Consider the following 15,081-nt stretch of genomic DNA (forward strand, 5'->3'; position numbering starts at 1 on the left):
TATGAAGAATAGTAACCGGATATTACCGACGGACTAGCGTTGTCGCACTTCCGTGCACGCGAAGCTGTTGCATGCCTAGTAGCTAACCATTCAGGCTACAACGGAAATCTCCCAATACACCTAATTTCCCTTTTCCTCCCTCGAAAGTGAAATATTTCTTAACCTATAGCCGTATTTCGATATAGCCTCGAAATGCAAACGAGACCGCATTTTAAAAGATAGATCACGTTTGGCTCGGTGATTCGATCCAAGGACCGGGTCGTATGTGAGCACAAAGGCCCGGCACACCGTCCCGAAGTCAAAAATGTTTCCCTCCTGGGGAAACTATGGGGGCCATCAACCGCAGAACTTCGGCGGGCCTGCGCCCCGAAAGCAGCACCCTGCCGGCCAGGCCGCCCCGGCGGCGGGCTTCGGAGCGGCTCCTGCTGGGGGTTCCGCTCTGTTCTCCAGCCTGCAGGAACAGCATCTCCAGCAAATGCAGCAGCTGCAGATGCTCCACCAGAAGCAGCTAGAGTCGGTGCTGCACCACAACAGCGCGCCGGGGTCGTACGGGGGTGGCGGTGGAGGTGCTGCAGGGTTTTCTGCACCGTCGTGGCAGTCTGAAGCGTCGGGGCATGCGGACAATGTTTTTGATGGTGCCCCGGCGTTTTATAACCAGGACGAGGCCCAGGCTCAGTCCGCAAGAGGGCATGATCAGCCCCGTCCCCCTCCACCGCAGACCGCCGGGGCGAAGCCCAACCCTCCACCTCCAGAAGCACCGTCTGGCGGGGGTCCACCGAGTAATGACGGTCCTAAATCGAAAGAGGTACACGAGAACATAATTATAGTATGTATATGCCAGCTCAGGATAGATATGCACAAACCTTCTCAGAAAGTATAAATTCTCAATACTTTATTGAAGATGCCTGCGAACATAGTTAATCGTGATTTTGTAGTAGTGCTTTGCCAGCTACAGTAAAAAGCACATTTGATTTGTAGGTAATTGACGCGGAACACGCACTCTCAAACTATCTCTCACTCACACAGTCAAACTAACCTTGGTGGCGAAGACTTTCTGGCCTTTAGGATGAACTTACAATAATCTATCTATGTAGGTGACATTCCATTCTAGGAACTGAAACAACTGGAAAGCTTCATACAGACCTGTATTACAATTGCCAGAAAAGTTGTTGATCATCTTGAAATGGTTTTCTGGACCAAAGACAGTTAGTGATAACAAATACAATATACTGAGCATGTTAAGCAGCTTGCAGTTCATTGCTTCACCTTTATTCTTTACTTGCTATCACACTCCTCAACAAAGCTCTCGGTAAACCACTTTTTATATTCTGGTTACCGTGCGCAGCACTCTGTGTTGTCTGGTTCTTTATAAGCCTCAGTTCTGTCAGCCTTCCTTTGAGTGTTGATTTCATCATACACATTACTATGGAGTAATATAGTAAGTTTAGAAGATGCATTTATCAAAAGCTACTCAAACTACATAATTTTGATACATGCGTCATAAACGACAAGGTATGGGCCCAGCTTTTTGTGCTGGCCTGCCAACTGGGAGAGTGACTGGTCTTTTGACATGCTGGGTTGTTTCCCTGCAGGAGCAGCAGCAGTTCTGGTACAAGCAACACCTCCAGAACCTCCAGAAGCTGAAACATGACGGGGCGAGGCAGAACCAGGCGGCGGGCGACGCCCCTTTCTCGTCCCACGGTCACTCGGCCCCGCCCCTCCCTTCAGAACCACCCAAGAGCGCACCGCCCCCGCCTCCACCCAAAGAGGAGCCCCCCCTTCCTCCCCCACCTCCCGAGGATGTAAGCATGTCTTTTTTGTTGTTGTGTTTAAAGGCCCTATCCAGCTGAGGTTGGATAGCATGTTCTAAGCGTCATCATACACCCAGATATCGGGGCAGGGCATGCGCTTTCCAGAAATGGAGGTTGTTGTCGCCAATGCTAAGGTAGAGCTTTACTACAGCAGCACTAAGCAACTCCATCAAGCAACATTCAAGTCATTAAAAACTAAACCTAGTTATCATTCACCCTGTGTTATAACAACGTAATACTGCCTTGTATCAGAGGTAAACATATATACAAAATGTATAATTTGGGTCTTGTGTACAGCAAATATGTACACACACACTTGCTTCATTCAAACCCTTCTTTATTGTATTATTATATGTATTTTATATTTTTCCTTTTGAAAATATCAACAGTAACATCGTATCTTTCACTTAAATTTTACAGAAGAGCCTAAATGAGTTATTTCCAGTCACGTCAGTGTGTTGGTGAGTCTTCATCCGTTATTGATTCCTAATCTATATGCTAACATATTGATCTCCGCCAGCCGGACCTTCCCAAGGACCCGGAGGAGGTGGCGCGTCTGCAGCAGCTGCAGGCGGCCGCGGCGCAGTGGCAGCACGTGCAGCAGCAGAGGGCGGGCTTGCAGTACCAGGCGCTCATGCAGCAGCACGAGAAACTGCAGAACATCCTGGAGAAGTACCAGCAGTTCATTCAGCAACCCGCAAATCTACAGGTAGAGGCAATTTTCATCGGAATGTTATTACGTGGGTACTGGGTTAACCTAGCGATTGTTAGTTATTGAAGTGTCAGGGATATATTGTTTCACTTTCTTATGACAAATGTACTAGTTGTAAGTCTCTTTAGATAAAAGCGTCTTCTAAATGTAAATGTCTCAATGTAAATTACGTTCAGTCATGACAATGTTTAAATCAAATGGCAAGGTTCACTGTTCTGCAGACTCTATTTAAACATCTACTAGTTAAAACGCAACCAATAGCAGTATTTTATGATGTTGCTTTCTACAGTCGATGTCCAGTGAGATGCAGCTCAGGCACTACGAATCCCAGCAGCAGCAGTTCACCAAGATGTACCAAGACTGGGAGCACACCTTCCAGCTCTGGCACGACCAGTTCCAGACCTACCCTCACAAAGACCAGCTGAAGGACTACGAGCTCCAGTGGAAACAGTGGCAAGAGCAGATGAACGCCACCAACGCCCACCTGCAGGAGCGCACGGCCACCCTCAAAACTATGGTGCCCTACCCGTCCTCCCAGTACGGCGGTGGCATGGCGGACCAGTACAGTCAGTACCCGGGGAAGGACTTTGCCGGTAGTCCTCAGGGCTCCATGTCCCAGGGCCAGCCGTCACAAGGCTCAGCATCCCAAGGCCAGCTTTCTCAAGGTTCAGCGTCCCAGGGTCAGATGCCCCAAGGCTCCATGCTCCAGGGTCAGATGCCCCAAGGTTCCATGCTCCAGGGTCAGATGAACCAAGGCTCCATGCTCCAGGGTCAGATGAACCAAGGCTCCATGCTCCAGGGTCAGATGAACCAAGGCTCCATGCTCCAGGGTCAGATGAACCAAGGCTCCATGCTCCAGGGTCAGATGAACCAAGGCTCCATGCTCCAGGGTCAGATGAACCAAGGCTCTATGCTCCAGGGTCAGATGGCCCAAGGCTCCATGCTCAAGGGTCAGATGTCCCAGAGCCCAATGTCCCAGGGTTCGTCGTCCCAGGGGGCAACTTCCCAAGGCTCCATGCTCCAAGGCCAGATGTCCCAAGGCTCCATGCTCCAAGGCCAGATGTCCCAAGGCTCCATGCTCCAGGGACAGATGGCCCAAGGCTCAATGCTCCACGGTCAAATGAACCAAGGATCGATGTTCCAGGACCAGATGTCCCAAGGTTCAAGGGCCCAGGGTCCAATGTCCCAGGGCCATATGAACCAAGGTGCAAGGCCTCAGGGCCAGATGAACCAAGGCTCAAGGCCCCAGGGACAGATGTCCCATGATCAGATGTCCCAAAGCCCAATGTCCCAGGGTCAAATGTCCCAAGGCTCAAGGCCCCAGGGACAGATGTTGCCCCATGGCCAAATGTCCCAGGGCCAGATGTCCCAGAGCCCAATGTCCCAGGGCCAAATGCCCCAAGGCTCCATGCTTCAGGGTCAAATGATCCAGGGACAGATGTCCCATGACCAGATGTCCCAGGGCCCGATGTCTCAGGGGCCAAGGGGTCAAGGGCCGAGGGGTCAAGGGCCAAGACCTGGATTCGGACAACCCTCAGAGCCTAATGCTGTCAGAGGCGGTGTTCCTTCCCCTATGGGAGAAAGACAGATGGGTCCCGGACACTACGGCCCAAGAGGACCAAGGTGAGCCATACATTTACGATTACTATGACGATGTGATATATTGTAAACATTCTTGTTCATCTTTATGTCATTGTTGCTCTTGTCATAATAATTCCTGGTTGATTCTTTAATTTTTCATATATTAATTTATCGACAGGCCTGATGGTCCGAGAGTGAACGGCCCCAGGTTCGACCAGTCCCAGCAGCGCTTTGACGGTCCTTCCCGATTCGAACGGCCCCCGTTTGATCAGAACCCGAGAGGCTTCGGGCCACGCTTTGGTGGGCCGCCGCCCCGATTCGATCAGCCCCCGAGACAACCCGGACCCCAGAACCGCTTTGAGCGGCCGCCCGGACCCCCGCCTCACTTTGAGCGCCCCCAGGGACCCCAACAGCGGCCCCCAGCCCCAAACCAGCAGCATCCCTCCGCCCCCCATCAAAGGCCTCCAGCGCCCAATCAACGGCTTCCAGCTCCCAACCAGAGGCTTCCCACACCCAACCAGCGCGCGCCCCCTCCCCAACAGCCCCCAGAAACGGGCCCCAAGCCCAAGACGGAACCCACGAGTACACCACAGACCAATATCGTCTCCAAGACCCCCGTGAAGCCCGGGCCCATCCCGGCCAACAAAGCAAAGGACTCCTCGCCGAACAAGGGCAAAGGGGAAGACATGGCGGACGACAGCCTGGACGGCACCAGCGGCTTCTTCCTGCCGACCGACCCCATCCCGCAGACGACCCAAGGAAAGGAAGACGCTAAAAAACCACCGGGCACTGGTAACGATAAACCCAGTGTTACGGCTCTTCCGCCCCCGGCGTCAAAGAACACCGCTCCGGCACAGGCCAATCTCAAACCGGGCGGCCCGGGGTCAACGAACACCCATGGAGCCCCGAACGCCACCAAGCTCCCCGACGGCAAACCACCTGCCAAACCTCCCGCGCCACCGCAGTCCATCTCCGAACCGCCCAAGCCGCCGCCCGCCATGGCACGGGGGCGGGGCAGAGGCCAGGCTCCTACTCCGCCCCCCCACCCGCGGGGGCGGGGCCGCGGGCTGCCGGCGGGGCGCGGCGGGTTCAACAGCTTCCCGCCGCCGGACCAGATGGACGGCGTGCCGTTCGGCTACGGGGAGCCACAGAGCGAGGAGACGGTGCCGCAGGAGGAGCAGGGCGACTACTACTGGCAGGACCCCGCCTACGAGGAGCCCCCCGCCGCGGCGGACGAGGCGGAGCCGCCGCCGGAGCAGGAGCTGTGGGTCCCGGAGGAGCACCACTTCTCCCAGGAGGACGACTACTACGGGGAGCCCGGGATGGGAGGGCCCATGATGGGAAGGGGACGGTTCCCCCAGCGGAGGGGAGGGCCCCCTTTACCCAGAGGGGGGCCCTACATGGGCAGAGGGGGGCCCCCGATGGGCAGAGGGGGGCCCCCGATGGGGAGAGGGGGGCCTCCCATGGGGCCCTACATGGGAAGAGGCGGGCCGCACATGGGGATGGGCGGGCCGCACATGGGCCGAGGTGGGCCGCCCATGGGGAGAGGGGGACCCCCCATGGGGAGAGGGGGACCTCCCATGGGGAGAGGGGGACCCCCCATGGGCCGAGGAGGTCCGCCGGGGGGGCGAGGCGGACCCCCCATGGGGATGGGCGGGCCGATGGGAAGGGGCGAGCCGATGGAGAGGCACTGGGAAGAGCCCGAGTCGGCCGAGTGGGGCGAAGAGGAGCCTTACTGGGAGGACTGGGGACCTCCCATGAGGGGCATGAGACCCCCGTTCCCTCCCGGGCGGGGAAGACCCCCTCGCGGCCACCCCGGCATCATGCACCCCGGCCGGGGATGCCCCCCGTTCCCCCCGCACGGGCCCATGGACCACGGGCCGCTGGGACCCCCGGCGGACCCCGAGGGCATGGAGCTGGACCCCATGATGGACCCCATGATGGACCCCATGATGGACCCCATGATGGACCCCATGATGGACCCTATGATGGACCCCATGAGGCACCCCATGCACCGGGGGGGCCATGACCCCCGTGGCCGGCCCATGCGCCACGACATGCCGAGGGGCCGCATGCTGCCGCCACTGGAGGCGCGCGAGATGCGGGAGCCGACGGAGGAGGCCCCGCCGTACGACGAGGACATGGAGAAGGACCCCGAGTGGCACCGGCCGCCGCCGCCGCAGCCTGGAGCTCTGGGGCGGGGGCCCCCCCCCGCGCCGCATGAGCTGATGGACCGGGAGCCCGTCCGGGGGGGCCCTGCGATGGGCATGGGTCGGGGGATGCAGCACTCCCCCGGGGGGCCCCCGCACGAGGAGGGCCGGCGGGAGGCCATCGTGGAGGACTACGGCCACGGGGAGGCGCGCTACGGATGGCGCCCGCCGCCGCCGCCACAGCCCCGGGACTACCCGCCCGACGACTACGACCGCGAGCGCCGCTACCACGACCCCGACTGGGAGCGGGAGCGCTCCACGCCGGCCCGGGACTTCTCGCCCCGCCCCGAGCGCTTCAGGGACGGCGGCTGGCCGGACGAGCGCGAGCGGGCGCGGCCGTACCCGTACGACGAGCCGGAGCGGGCGCGGGAACGGGAACGGGAGCGGGAGCGGGCGAGGGGGGAACTCCGGATACGGGAGTACCGGGACGAGGCGCCGTACCGACGCGAGGAGCCGCCCCACCCCGAGTGGGAGCGGACGTCTCGGCCGCCCCCCCCTCCGCTGCCGGAGAGAACGTACCCCCCGGAGTACGAGACCCCCAGGCCCCACTACGGAGACCGCCGGGGGGAGCCCGCCGCCGGCATGGACGCCATGGCGGCCCCGCAGCCGCCGGCGACGCCGGGCGGGGGTCACCCGGACGCCCCGTGCGACCCGGCCGCTCAGGGCGGGAGCGCGGCGGGGGTGCTGGCCCTCTCGCAGCGGCAGCACGAGATCATCCTGAAGGCGGCCCAGGAGCTGAAGTTCATCAGGTGGGTGACCCCCCCGGGACTCGCCCCCGGTGTCTCTGGGTTCTTGTTGTGAGATGAGCCCCGCATGGATCAGTCGGTGATGTTCTCACACCTGTTTGCAAGAGTACCGTTACCGTGTTACTGTCGCACTGAATATTGGTCATGGGTTTTGTAATTTGATGGTTGTATTAAATCTATTTATGTAAAGAAACAAGGTGAATAGGACTTGGAACATTAATTAATAATGTTTGACCTTGTTACATCTGCTATGTTTAGTCAATATGGCAAAACGTTTTTAGTTATTAGATGCATGGGGCAATATGCTTTGGTTAAATGTCATTTTGTTATTTTCTAATGTTTTTATCCTCCGCCTCCTTTGCCAGAGAGATGCAGGAAGGGGTGACGGACACCCATCCCGCCGCCACAGAAGTCCCTCCTGAACTTCCAGCCGGCCTGCTGGGCTTGGAGATCCCCGCAGAAGTCAGGAACGCTCTCAAGGTCCGACTTAACATTATGATTATTACTATATTATTATGGGAGGCTAAACCTGTGAGCGGTCAATGGGGTCAACACCATCCCGATAGTAAGAGAAAGGTTTGGAAGAGAGGGTTTGGAAGAGAGTGTGACATGCCACCATCCACCATTGCGATGGTGGATGGTGGCATGTCACACCCTCTCTTCCAACCCTCTTTCTTACAACCAAAGTCCCAAATCCCTAATGGACACCCTTTCTTCCAACCCTCTTTCTTACTACAAAAGTCCCAAATCCCTAATGGACACCTTTTCTTCCAACCCTCTTTCTTACTACGAAATTCACAAAATAACAAGAGTCCCAAATCCCTAATGGAGTTCCTGGTCGGTGTATGTCGTTTGTGAACGTGTATCTCCGTCCACAGGGCATGGTGGCGTCTGCGCAGCCAGCGGCTGGTGAGCCGGGGGCCTGGGACAGCATGCCTCACAGCGCAGGCTACCATCCGCCGCCCCCCCCCGCAGCCCCTGCACCCACCATGCTCCCCAAGACGGTGGACTACGGACACGGACACGGTAGGGCTACGCCATTGGTCGAGAGGTTCACATTAAGGGCATTTAGCAGACGATTTTTAACCAAAGCGACTTGCAGTGGGTACCAGATTTTGGTGGATTGGTTGAGACTTAGAGGTTGTCATGGCATAACTACATTACCATCTGGTAGGGGTGTGAATCTTTGGCTTCAGACGATTTGATTCGATTAACGATTCAGTAGTTGGCGATTCGATTCAAGGACAATTTTTTTTTTTTGGAACGATTCGATTCAATTCTGTAAACCACGATTCGATTCAGTAACTTTGAACCAAAATTCTATATCCGTGAAATAAACATGCAATAATGTGACACCCCTTGTCAATTTTACCATTATTCTTTGCGAAGCCAAAATGCTTCCACACTTTTTCAAGTTTGCTGGTGCATTAACAATCTCGCTGCCGCTCTCTGCCATGTTTGAAATGCACCAGTAGAGGGTGAGGGAGCAAAAAAACTCTTGTGGGACTTCCTTGCAAGCTGACTAGCTGATGATAGAGTTACGAATTACCGAGCTGCACTTCACAAAATAAACGTGTAAACTAAGTCTTAAAACGTTAATCATAATCGATTCATACGATTTAAAGTATTTATATCGATTATTGGTGAAGCCAAAGCGATTCATTCTATTTATTTATTTTAGCAGATCGATTTAGTTGAATCGGTAGGACTGACAATCGATTCATCGATGCATCGCATGAATCGTTACACACCCTACCATCTGGTTATGTTATGGTGACGGTTTCATCCAAAGCGACTTACTGAGTTGAGAAAAACTTTGAGTATTTAGTGTTTTTACCTCTGCCAAATGGTCCAATCTGGCAACCATTGGCGGGTTGATTTTGGACCCTGCATGAGGTGCGTCCCGTTGAACAGCAGTAATTGATTCGTGGTAACTGGCGGTTTGACCCCAACCTGTCCCAATCTACATCTTTATATTCCTTTACCTTCCCAGAACCAGGTACCACGGTGGAGCGGATCTCGTACGGGGAGCGCATCGTGTTGAGGCCGGACCCCCTGCAGACTGACCGGGCGTACGAGAAGGGTGAGTCTCCCGCCAAAGAAAGCGACACAACTTTTTTTTTTAGGTGAATAGGGAAAACATAAAGTTTCCGCTTCCGTTATGTCACGTCATTCCCGCGTTCACTGAGGACCCGTTGTTCCCATTCTCCCATTTCCCTCCAGAACCTCTGGGACTCAGAGACCCGTACGGCCGGGACCCCTACTACGACCGTCGGCCGGACCCCTACCCCGAACGGCGGGAGTACAGCCGGGAGCGGGAGTCCTACCGGGACAAGCCCCCCCCGGACTACGAGAGGGACCGCTTCGACCGGGAGCGCTTCCCCCCGAGAGACGACAGGTACGGTCTTCCGTTCAACGTCAGTCTGTTTTCTGGAGAACTTTCCTGACGTTTAACACGGCTCTCTCTCTGTCTGCTTTCGCCTCAAGCACCCAATCGATGCTGGTTGACGAAAGGTAGTGCATCATGTTGTGTGTCTTACGTGTGGTTTGAGTTTAGCCGGCATGTGCGCGTGTAAACGTTTTAGTAATTGAAAGTGAAATATTGTACCGCCAGGTGTGTGTGATTATCTGTTACCAGCTGTTTTGAAAGTCTGCCTCTTTTGTCATCACAAGTGGGCGTGTCCATCACACATCTAGGTTGACACGCCCACTTGTGATGTCAGAAGAGCAGATTACCAAAACGGCTTGTGGCAGCAAATCACACCTTTGTCACCTTTAATAAAAACGACCGTTTCGTACAAAAAAGAGGAACCTACTAATTTTACTTTTGTCCTTTTTTCTTTCCCTCCTTCTGCAGACCTCCTTTCGGTGCCCACCCCCCCCGGCCGAGCTACCGCGACCGGGAGCCCCGGGAGGACAGCGATGGGCGCGACCGCGAAGACCCCTACGCCCGGCCCAGCTACGACAGACCCCCGTATGAGCGCACGCCGCTGGAGTGCGGCGGGCCACCGGAGCGCTACCCCCACCGGTCCTCGCCGTACGGTACGTCAGTCATCCAGTACGGCGGTGGTGTTGGAGCGATGTCTGTTATTCCCCTCCCTCCAGCCTTAGGGATGGAGGGAGGGGACTGTGCTCGCTAGCCAGGGGTTATGGGTTTGAGTCCTGTCTGGGGTGTTATGGAAGGGCCGAGAGCCAAGGTTATGCTAGCGGGGTATTTTTCCAGGCATTTTCCATCTTGGATCAGTGCGGAGCTTATGTTGGCTGCATTTCTAGGGTTTCGGGAGTAGACTGCGCTCGCATCATTTTGGGAATTTGATGGTGTATAAAGGTGCTTCGTATTGTATCTTAAAAAGTCATTGTGTTGTTGTGGCAGCTTTTCATTCATGGCCTGACATTTTTTGACATTTATTCGAATGTCTGTTCCAAAGATTGAGATTCTTTTAGATTAAGCAATCTACGTATATAAGTGTGTATCGGTGCTCTTTAAAATGCCCACATTTTTAATGCACTTTTCCTATTGAATCATTAGCAGACACATTGTATCAAAAGAAAATAGAAACAAGCAAGTGAATCTTTCGTTTCGGTTGAATGTGGTGATGCACCGATCATGAAATTCTGGGCCGGTACCAATGTTTAAAATAACCATTTGGCCGATAACCGATACCGATGTTTTTTTTGTTATTTATTCCCCCTTTTGTGCAAGGTAAACAAACCCTAACCCCCCAAGAACGCACGCAGACGCGCACCTCGTATACACGCACACACAATGACACAGGGAGAGGCTTTTATGATTTGTATGAAATCAATGTTTATTTCAACAACTGCACCATCAACATTCAACATCCAAATTATTTCAATGTGGGCTTAGGCAGATAGGCCTATATGCGCCAAAAACAGATCGCTAATTATTTTACTGAACATAGCCTGCATGCCGGTAAACTAGACACGTCTTTAGCATATGGAAACTATGGCCAAAGAAATAAATTCACACAGTGTGTCTTTTTACAATTTATTTGTTTCCAGCATTCGTAGTGTTGATCAGCTGAGAAATAGTCTGCCAAAGGCGTTGACGTCGCTTAGCAACCTAGGACGCTTGCGGAGTGATACAACGGGGAAAAAAAGGCGCCCGTGTGCATGTGTGGTTTGTTTCCCAATAAAAGTGAAAGAAAATGTCGGTCATGTGGGAGTATTTCACTGTCTCGGAGAAAGATCAGCGATATGCAGTTTGTAAGACATGTTCCACTGGTGACATTTCAAGAGGAGGAAGTATTAAACATGTAAACATCGGCCACTGCCATCGGTGAATGTCATCTTATTTTCCGATACATCGGAAAATAAGCATCCCTAGTTGAATATCATTCATGTGTCGAGGTTGGGCACCTTACTCAAGGATGTCCATATGTAGACCAATACTTGGCACGAAGACCCTCGCGGCTCTGTCATGAAACCCTTCCCTTGTTTCCCATCGTCCAGGGGAGAGGAGGGGCTTCCCCGAGGAGCGTGGCCCGGGCCCTGCTTCGTCCCAACCCCCTCCTCCTCAGCCTCAGCCTCCCCCCCCGCGCGCCGAGAAGAAACCAGAGACCAAGAACGTGGACGACCTCCTCAAGCCCCCAGGCAGGATGTCCCGCCCAGAGAGGGTACGCAAACCCACCGCCCGGTGCCTCTCAGTCAGCCTAAAACATGGTTCAATTACATAAATGTACTGAATGTTTAAATATGTGTGCATTGTTTTTCAGATTGTCATCATAATGAGAGGACTTCCCGGAAGCGGTAAAAGTCACGTCGCCAAGCTGATTCGAGTAAGTGGATTTGTGGGGGCATTAGTTTCCCAGATGTTGTTGACATATTGAGGTATATCATATCGTTAGCCTCATTGCCTAGTCATCTTTGGGCCAAATTTTGTTATCTATCCTAACTGTACTCTCGTAACGCTGCTGAATCACTGTGCCTCATTGGCTATATCCTAAGCAATCAGAATGCTTTATACATTCTAGGGTTGCCGCGGTATACGGTATTACCGGTGTTGAGGCCAACACCGTTTACTCGGTGTTGCACACCGGCAACACCAATTTTTTTTTTTTTTTTTTTTCAGTAATAAAAAAAAAAAATCAGTAAAAATGAATAATATAATTTTAATTAAGAAAATTTAAATGTGTAGAATAGGCCACAGTTCTGCTCTGTGCGGGAGAATTGTCGCGCCGAGAATTGACGTGCTTCCTTACAAGACCGGTAACCATAGCAACGCCGGTAAACAAACCCCGCAAAGCCCAATCCCTACGTGAGCTCCCCACGCTACGGCCATCCGGAGGCGCACAGAGCTTTTGGCCGTGATATTATGATATATAAAATTATATTATACTATACATATACTATTATATATAGAACGTTATAAGACGCCGAGAATTGGCGCGCTGCCAGCCGCTGTCACCGAGTGTGAGAGGAGAGTTGACATAGAAGATGGCGGTTGATCGATAGTTTCAAAGTTAATACCGTTTATACCGGTGTTTACACGAGCGCATTACTCGGTGTGAAAATGTCCACACCGCGGCAACCCTAATACATTCCATAATCACTATCTGCCGAAGTCATCTATTTGACAGTCATTTTTGACGCTAAATACAAGATGAACCTTCAAATATGACTTAAGCAATTATGCTATGAGGCTAACAGTATATAACGGTCTAGCACACGTTAAAGTAACAGGTTATGATCCACCACCTAACCTTTTACCCTCTGCCCCTGTCTACCTAACTTGGTGTGTCTTTTCTCCCCGTCCTGCTCCTGAACCTCAGGACAAGGAGGTAGAATGTGGGGGCGCTCCACCCAGAGTCCTGGTCCTGGACGACTACTTCATGACGGAGTCGGAGAAGGTGGAGAAGGACCCCGACACGGGAAGGCGGGTGAAGAACAAGGTCCGTTCTGATCGTCCTGCCCGATCAACTTTTTTCTTTTTTTTTTTGGAAATGTTGTGTATTTTTTTTAAGGAGAAATTTCAAAGCTCTCAATTTCAACGTTTCTTTTTGGCGAGAAATGCTGAATAAATGCATCATGTTTTTTTTTTGTTGTTTTTTCAAACTCAAAAACAATCATTTGAATAATCGTGATTTCAATATTAACCAAGCTAATTGTCCAAAATCGTCCTCCTCAGGTGCTGGAGTACGAGTACGAGCCGGAGATGGAGGACACGTACCGCAGCAGTCTGCTGAAGACCTTTAAGAAGACCCTGGACGATGGCTTCTTCCCCTTCATCATCATGGACACCATCAACGACCGCGTCAAACACTTTGAGCAGTTCTGGAGCGCGGCCAAAACGAAAGGCTTTGAGGTAGGCCGGGCGTTTTCTCTTTTGGGGGTCTGGGATTCATTTCACAACACGCGTGTGAGGCAGTATTCACCTGTTTGGGCAGAATGGCAGAGAATGACAGTTCCCCTGAATCTACGCTGAGATGATGCTCTGTGATCGTGGCGAGATGTTTGTCAAATGTTGTTGTCCCTGTCACCACAATGGCCACGTTCTTCTCTTAGGTCTACGTGGCTGAAATCACGGCCGACAACCAGACCTGTGTGAAGAGGAACGTACACGGTCGCACACTGAAGGAAATCGCAAAGGTCTGTCGCACTTCGGCTCATAGCAAAGATTCATATTTGTATTGGTCCATAAGCATACCATTGCATACTTGTTGCTGATAAATGCAGAAAACACGCTGGTCATGGAGGTTGTGTTTGGGTGTGCTTTGTTGGTCCCACATGTTAATCCAATAACCACAACAACAGTTTAGAGTTAAGACTTTTACTGAACGTTAGCACTTTACATGCCACCGCCATTATTCACACTCGAAGAACAGTTATCAACCTTCCGCACATGCCCAGTAGATGACAATACATTCATGGAGGTCGTGTTTAATTTTCCCAGATGTCGTCCAACTGGGAGCTGTCGCCACGTCACATGGTGCGCCTGGATGTCCGCTCTCTGCTTCAGGACGCGGCTATCGAGGAGGTAACGTCTCGTCCCTGAGCTATTGTATCCCGGCATTTCCAGCACTGTACCCTCTTACTGTTCCCCTACCGTTGTATCACGAGAGCCAGTGCTTTTCCATCCTACTGTTCATCTACCGTTATAAATGAGACCCAGTACTGTTCTCCTACAATTTTATCATGAGACCCATTGCTGTTCAATCATTAGCTTGTCAAGCCATGGCAAAGTGTACTCTTAACATGGATTAGATTACAAATGAACTGAACCCCTTTTGCATCGGCAGGTCGAAATGGAAGACTTCAATCCTGAGGATGAGACCAAGGAGATGAAGAGGGAGGAGGAGGAAGAGGGTGACATGGTAGGACCACGCCAACAATCGCTGTTGTTGCTACATAGTCGGCAGTCTCATTTCTCCACCGATTGATAGTCATATCTATCACGGGAGGTGAACCCTTAGCCTCTTTCATTTGACTCAACAGGTCAAGCCGATTGTATTTGCATAGCCCTTAATCTCAGCCTCAAAGGGCTTCACAGGCACACATTATACAGCCTCTACACTACTGCACTAAATCCATCAAAACGTTACAAATAACTGTTGCCTCGAAAATTAGGGATGTTTTTATGATTATAGCTGAGGCTTAAGATTTTAAAGATTATGTTTCGTCATTCACAAACAAAAAGTTGAGTTTTAGGTAACTTGTATTGATTGAGAAGAAAAATATATTGACACTTGCAACATTGAAAAAGATAATGTCTATATACTTTGTAGATTGGCTATTCTTCAGCACTAATGTTAGATTTTTGTTTAATTCGTGACTCAATGATTTTCTTTTGGCTCTGGCAAAAAATCAACTGTCAGGTGAAAGCTGAGAACTTTCCTCGTGTGTAGAAAGAACAGATAAGCCCAACTCTGTAAATCTAAGAAACGCAAATGGCCAGGTTTGACTGACTCAAGCCTCAGCTCTGAAACCCTTGGGTTCTGTGAACCAGGGAACCTGTATCCATGTTTACTGTTGCCATGACGACGTCGATATGTTTTCGCACA

The 15,081-nt window shown here is 52.2% G+C and overlaps 1 protein-coding gene across 4 annotated transcripts in view; it reads left to right on the top strand.

Annotated features, from left to right (window-relative positions):
• Window positions 1-15,081, top strand: part of ylpm1 (YLP motif containing 1) — a 26,885-nt gene continuing 11,804 nt past the window's right edge. Inside the window, exons 1-17 of one of the 4 annotated variants that reach the window (XM_056580991.1) lie at window positions 1-805; window positions 1,593-1,802; window positions 2,332-2,520; window positions 2,813-4,146; window positions 4,283-7,063; window positions 7,426-7,540; window positions 7,939-8,086; window positions 9,054-9,143; window positions 9,284-9,458; window positions 9,918-10,102; window positions 11,534-11,697; window positions 11,797-11,859; window positions 12,853-12,972; window positions 13,209-13,385; window positions 13,586-13,669; window positions 13,974-14,057; window positions 14,320-14,394. In XM_056580991.1, the coding sequence (XP_056436966.1) occupies window positions 305-805; window positions 1,593-1,802; window positions 2,332-2,520; window positions 2,813-4,146; window positions 4,283-7,063; window positions 7,426-7,540; window positions 7,939-8,086; window positions 9,054-9,143; window positions 9,284-9,458; window positions 9,918-10,102; window positions 11,534-11,697; window positions 11,797-11,859; window positions 12,853-12,972; window positions 13,209-13,385; window positions 13,586-13,669; window positions 13,974-14,057; window positions 14,320-14,394 (6,495 nt within the window). In that variant the 5' untranslated portion in view covers window positions 1-304. The remainder of the gene's footprint in view (window positions 806-1,592; window positions 1,803-2,331; window positions 2,521-2,812; window positions 4,147-4,282; window positions 7,064-7,425; window positions 7,541-7,938; window positions 8,087-9,053; window positions 9,144-9,283; window positions 9,459-9,917; window positions 10,103-11,533; window positions 11,698-11,796; window positions 11,860-12,852; window positions 12,973-13,208; window positions 13,386-13,585; window positions 13,670-13,973; window positions 14,058-14,319; window positions 14,395-15,081) is intronic. The other 3 variants (XM_056580992.1, XM_056580993.1, XM_056580994.1) reach the window with 3 other exon arrangements.

This window comes from Gadus chalcogrammus, chromosome 21 (genome assembly GCF_026213295.1).
Source record: "Gadus chalcogrammus isolate NIFS_2021 chromosome 21, NIFS_Gcha_1.0, whole genome shotgun sequence".
In the NCBI taxonomy this organism is placed as follows: Eukaryota; Metazoa; Chordata; class Actinopteri; order Gadiformes; family Gadidae; genus Gadus; species Gadus chalcogrammus.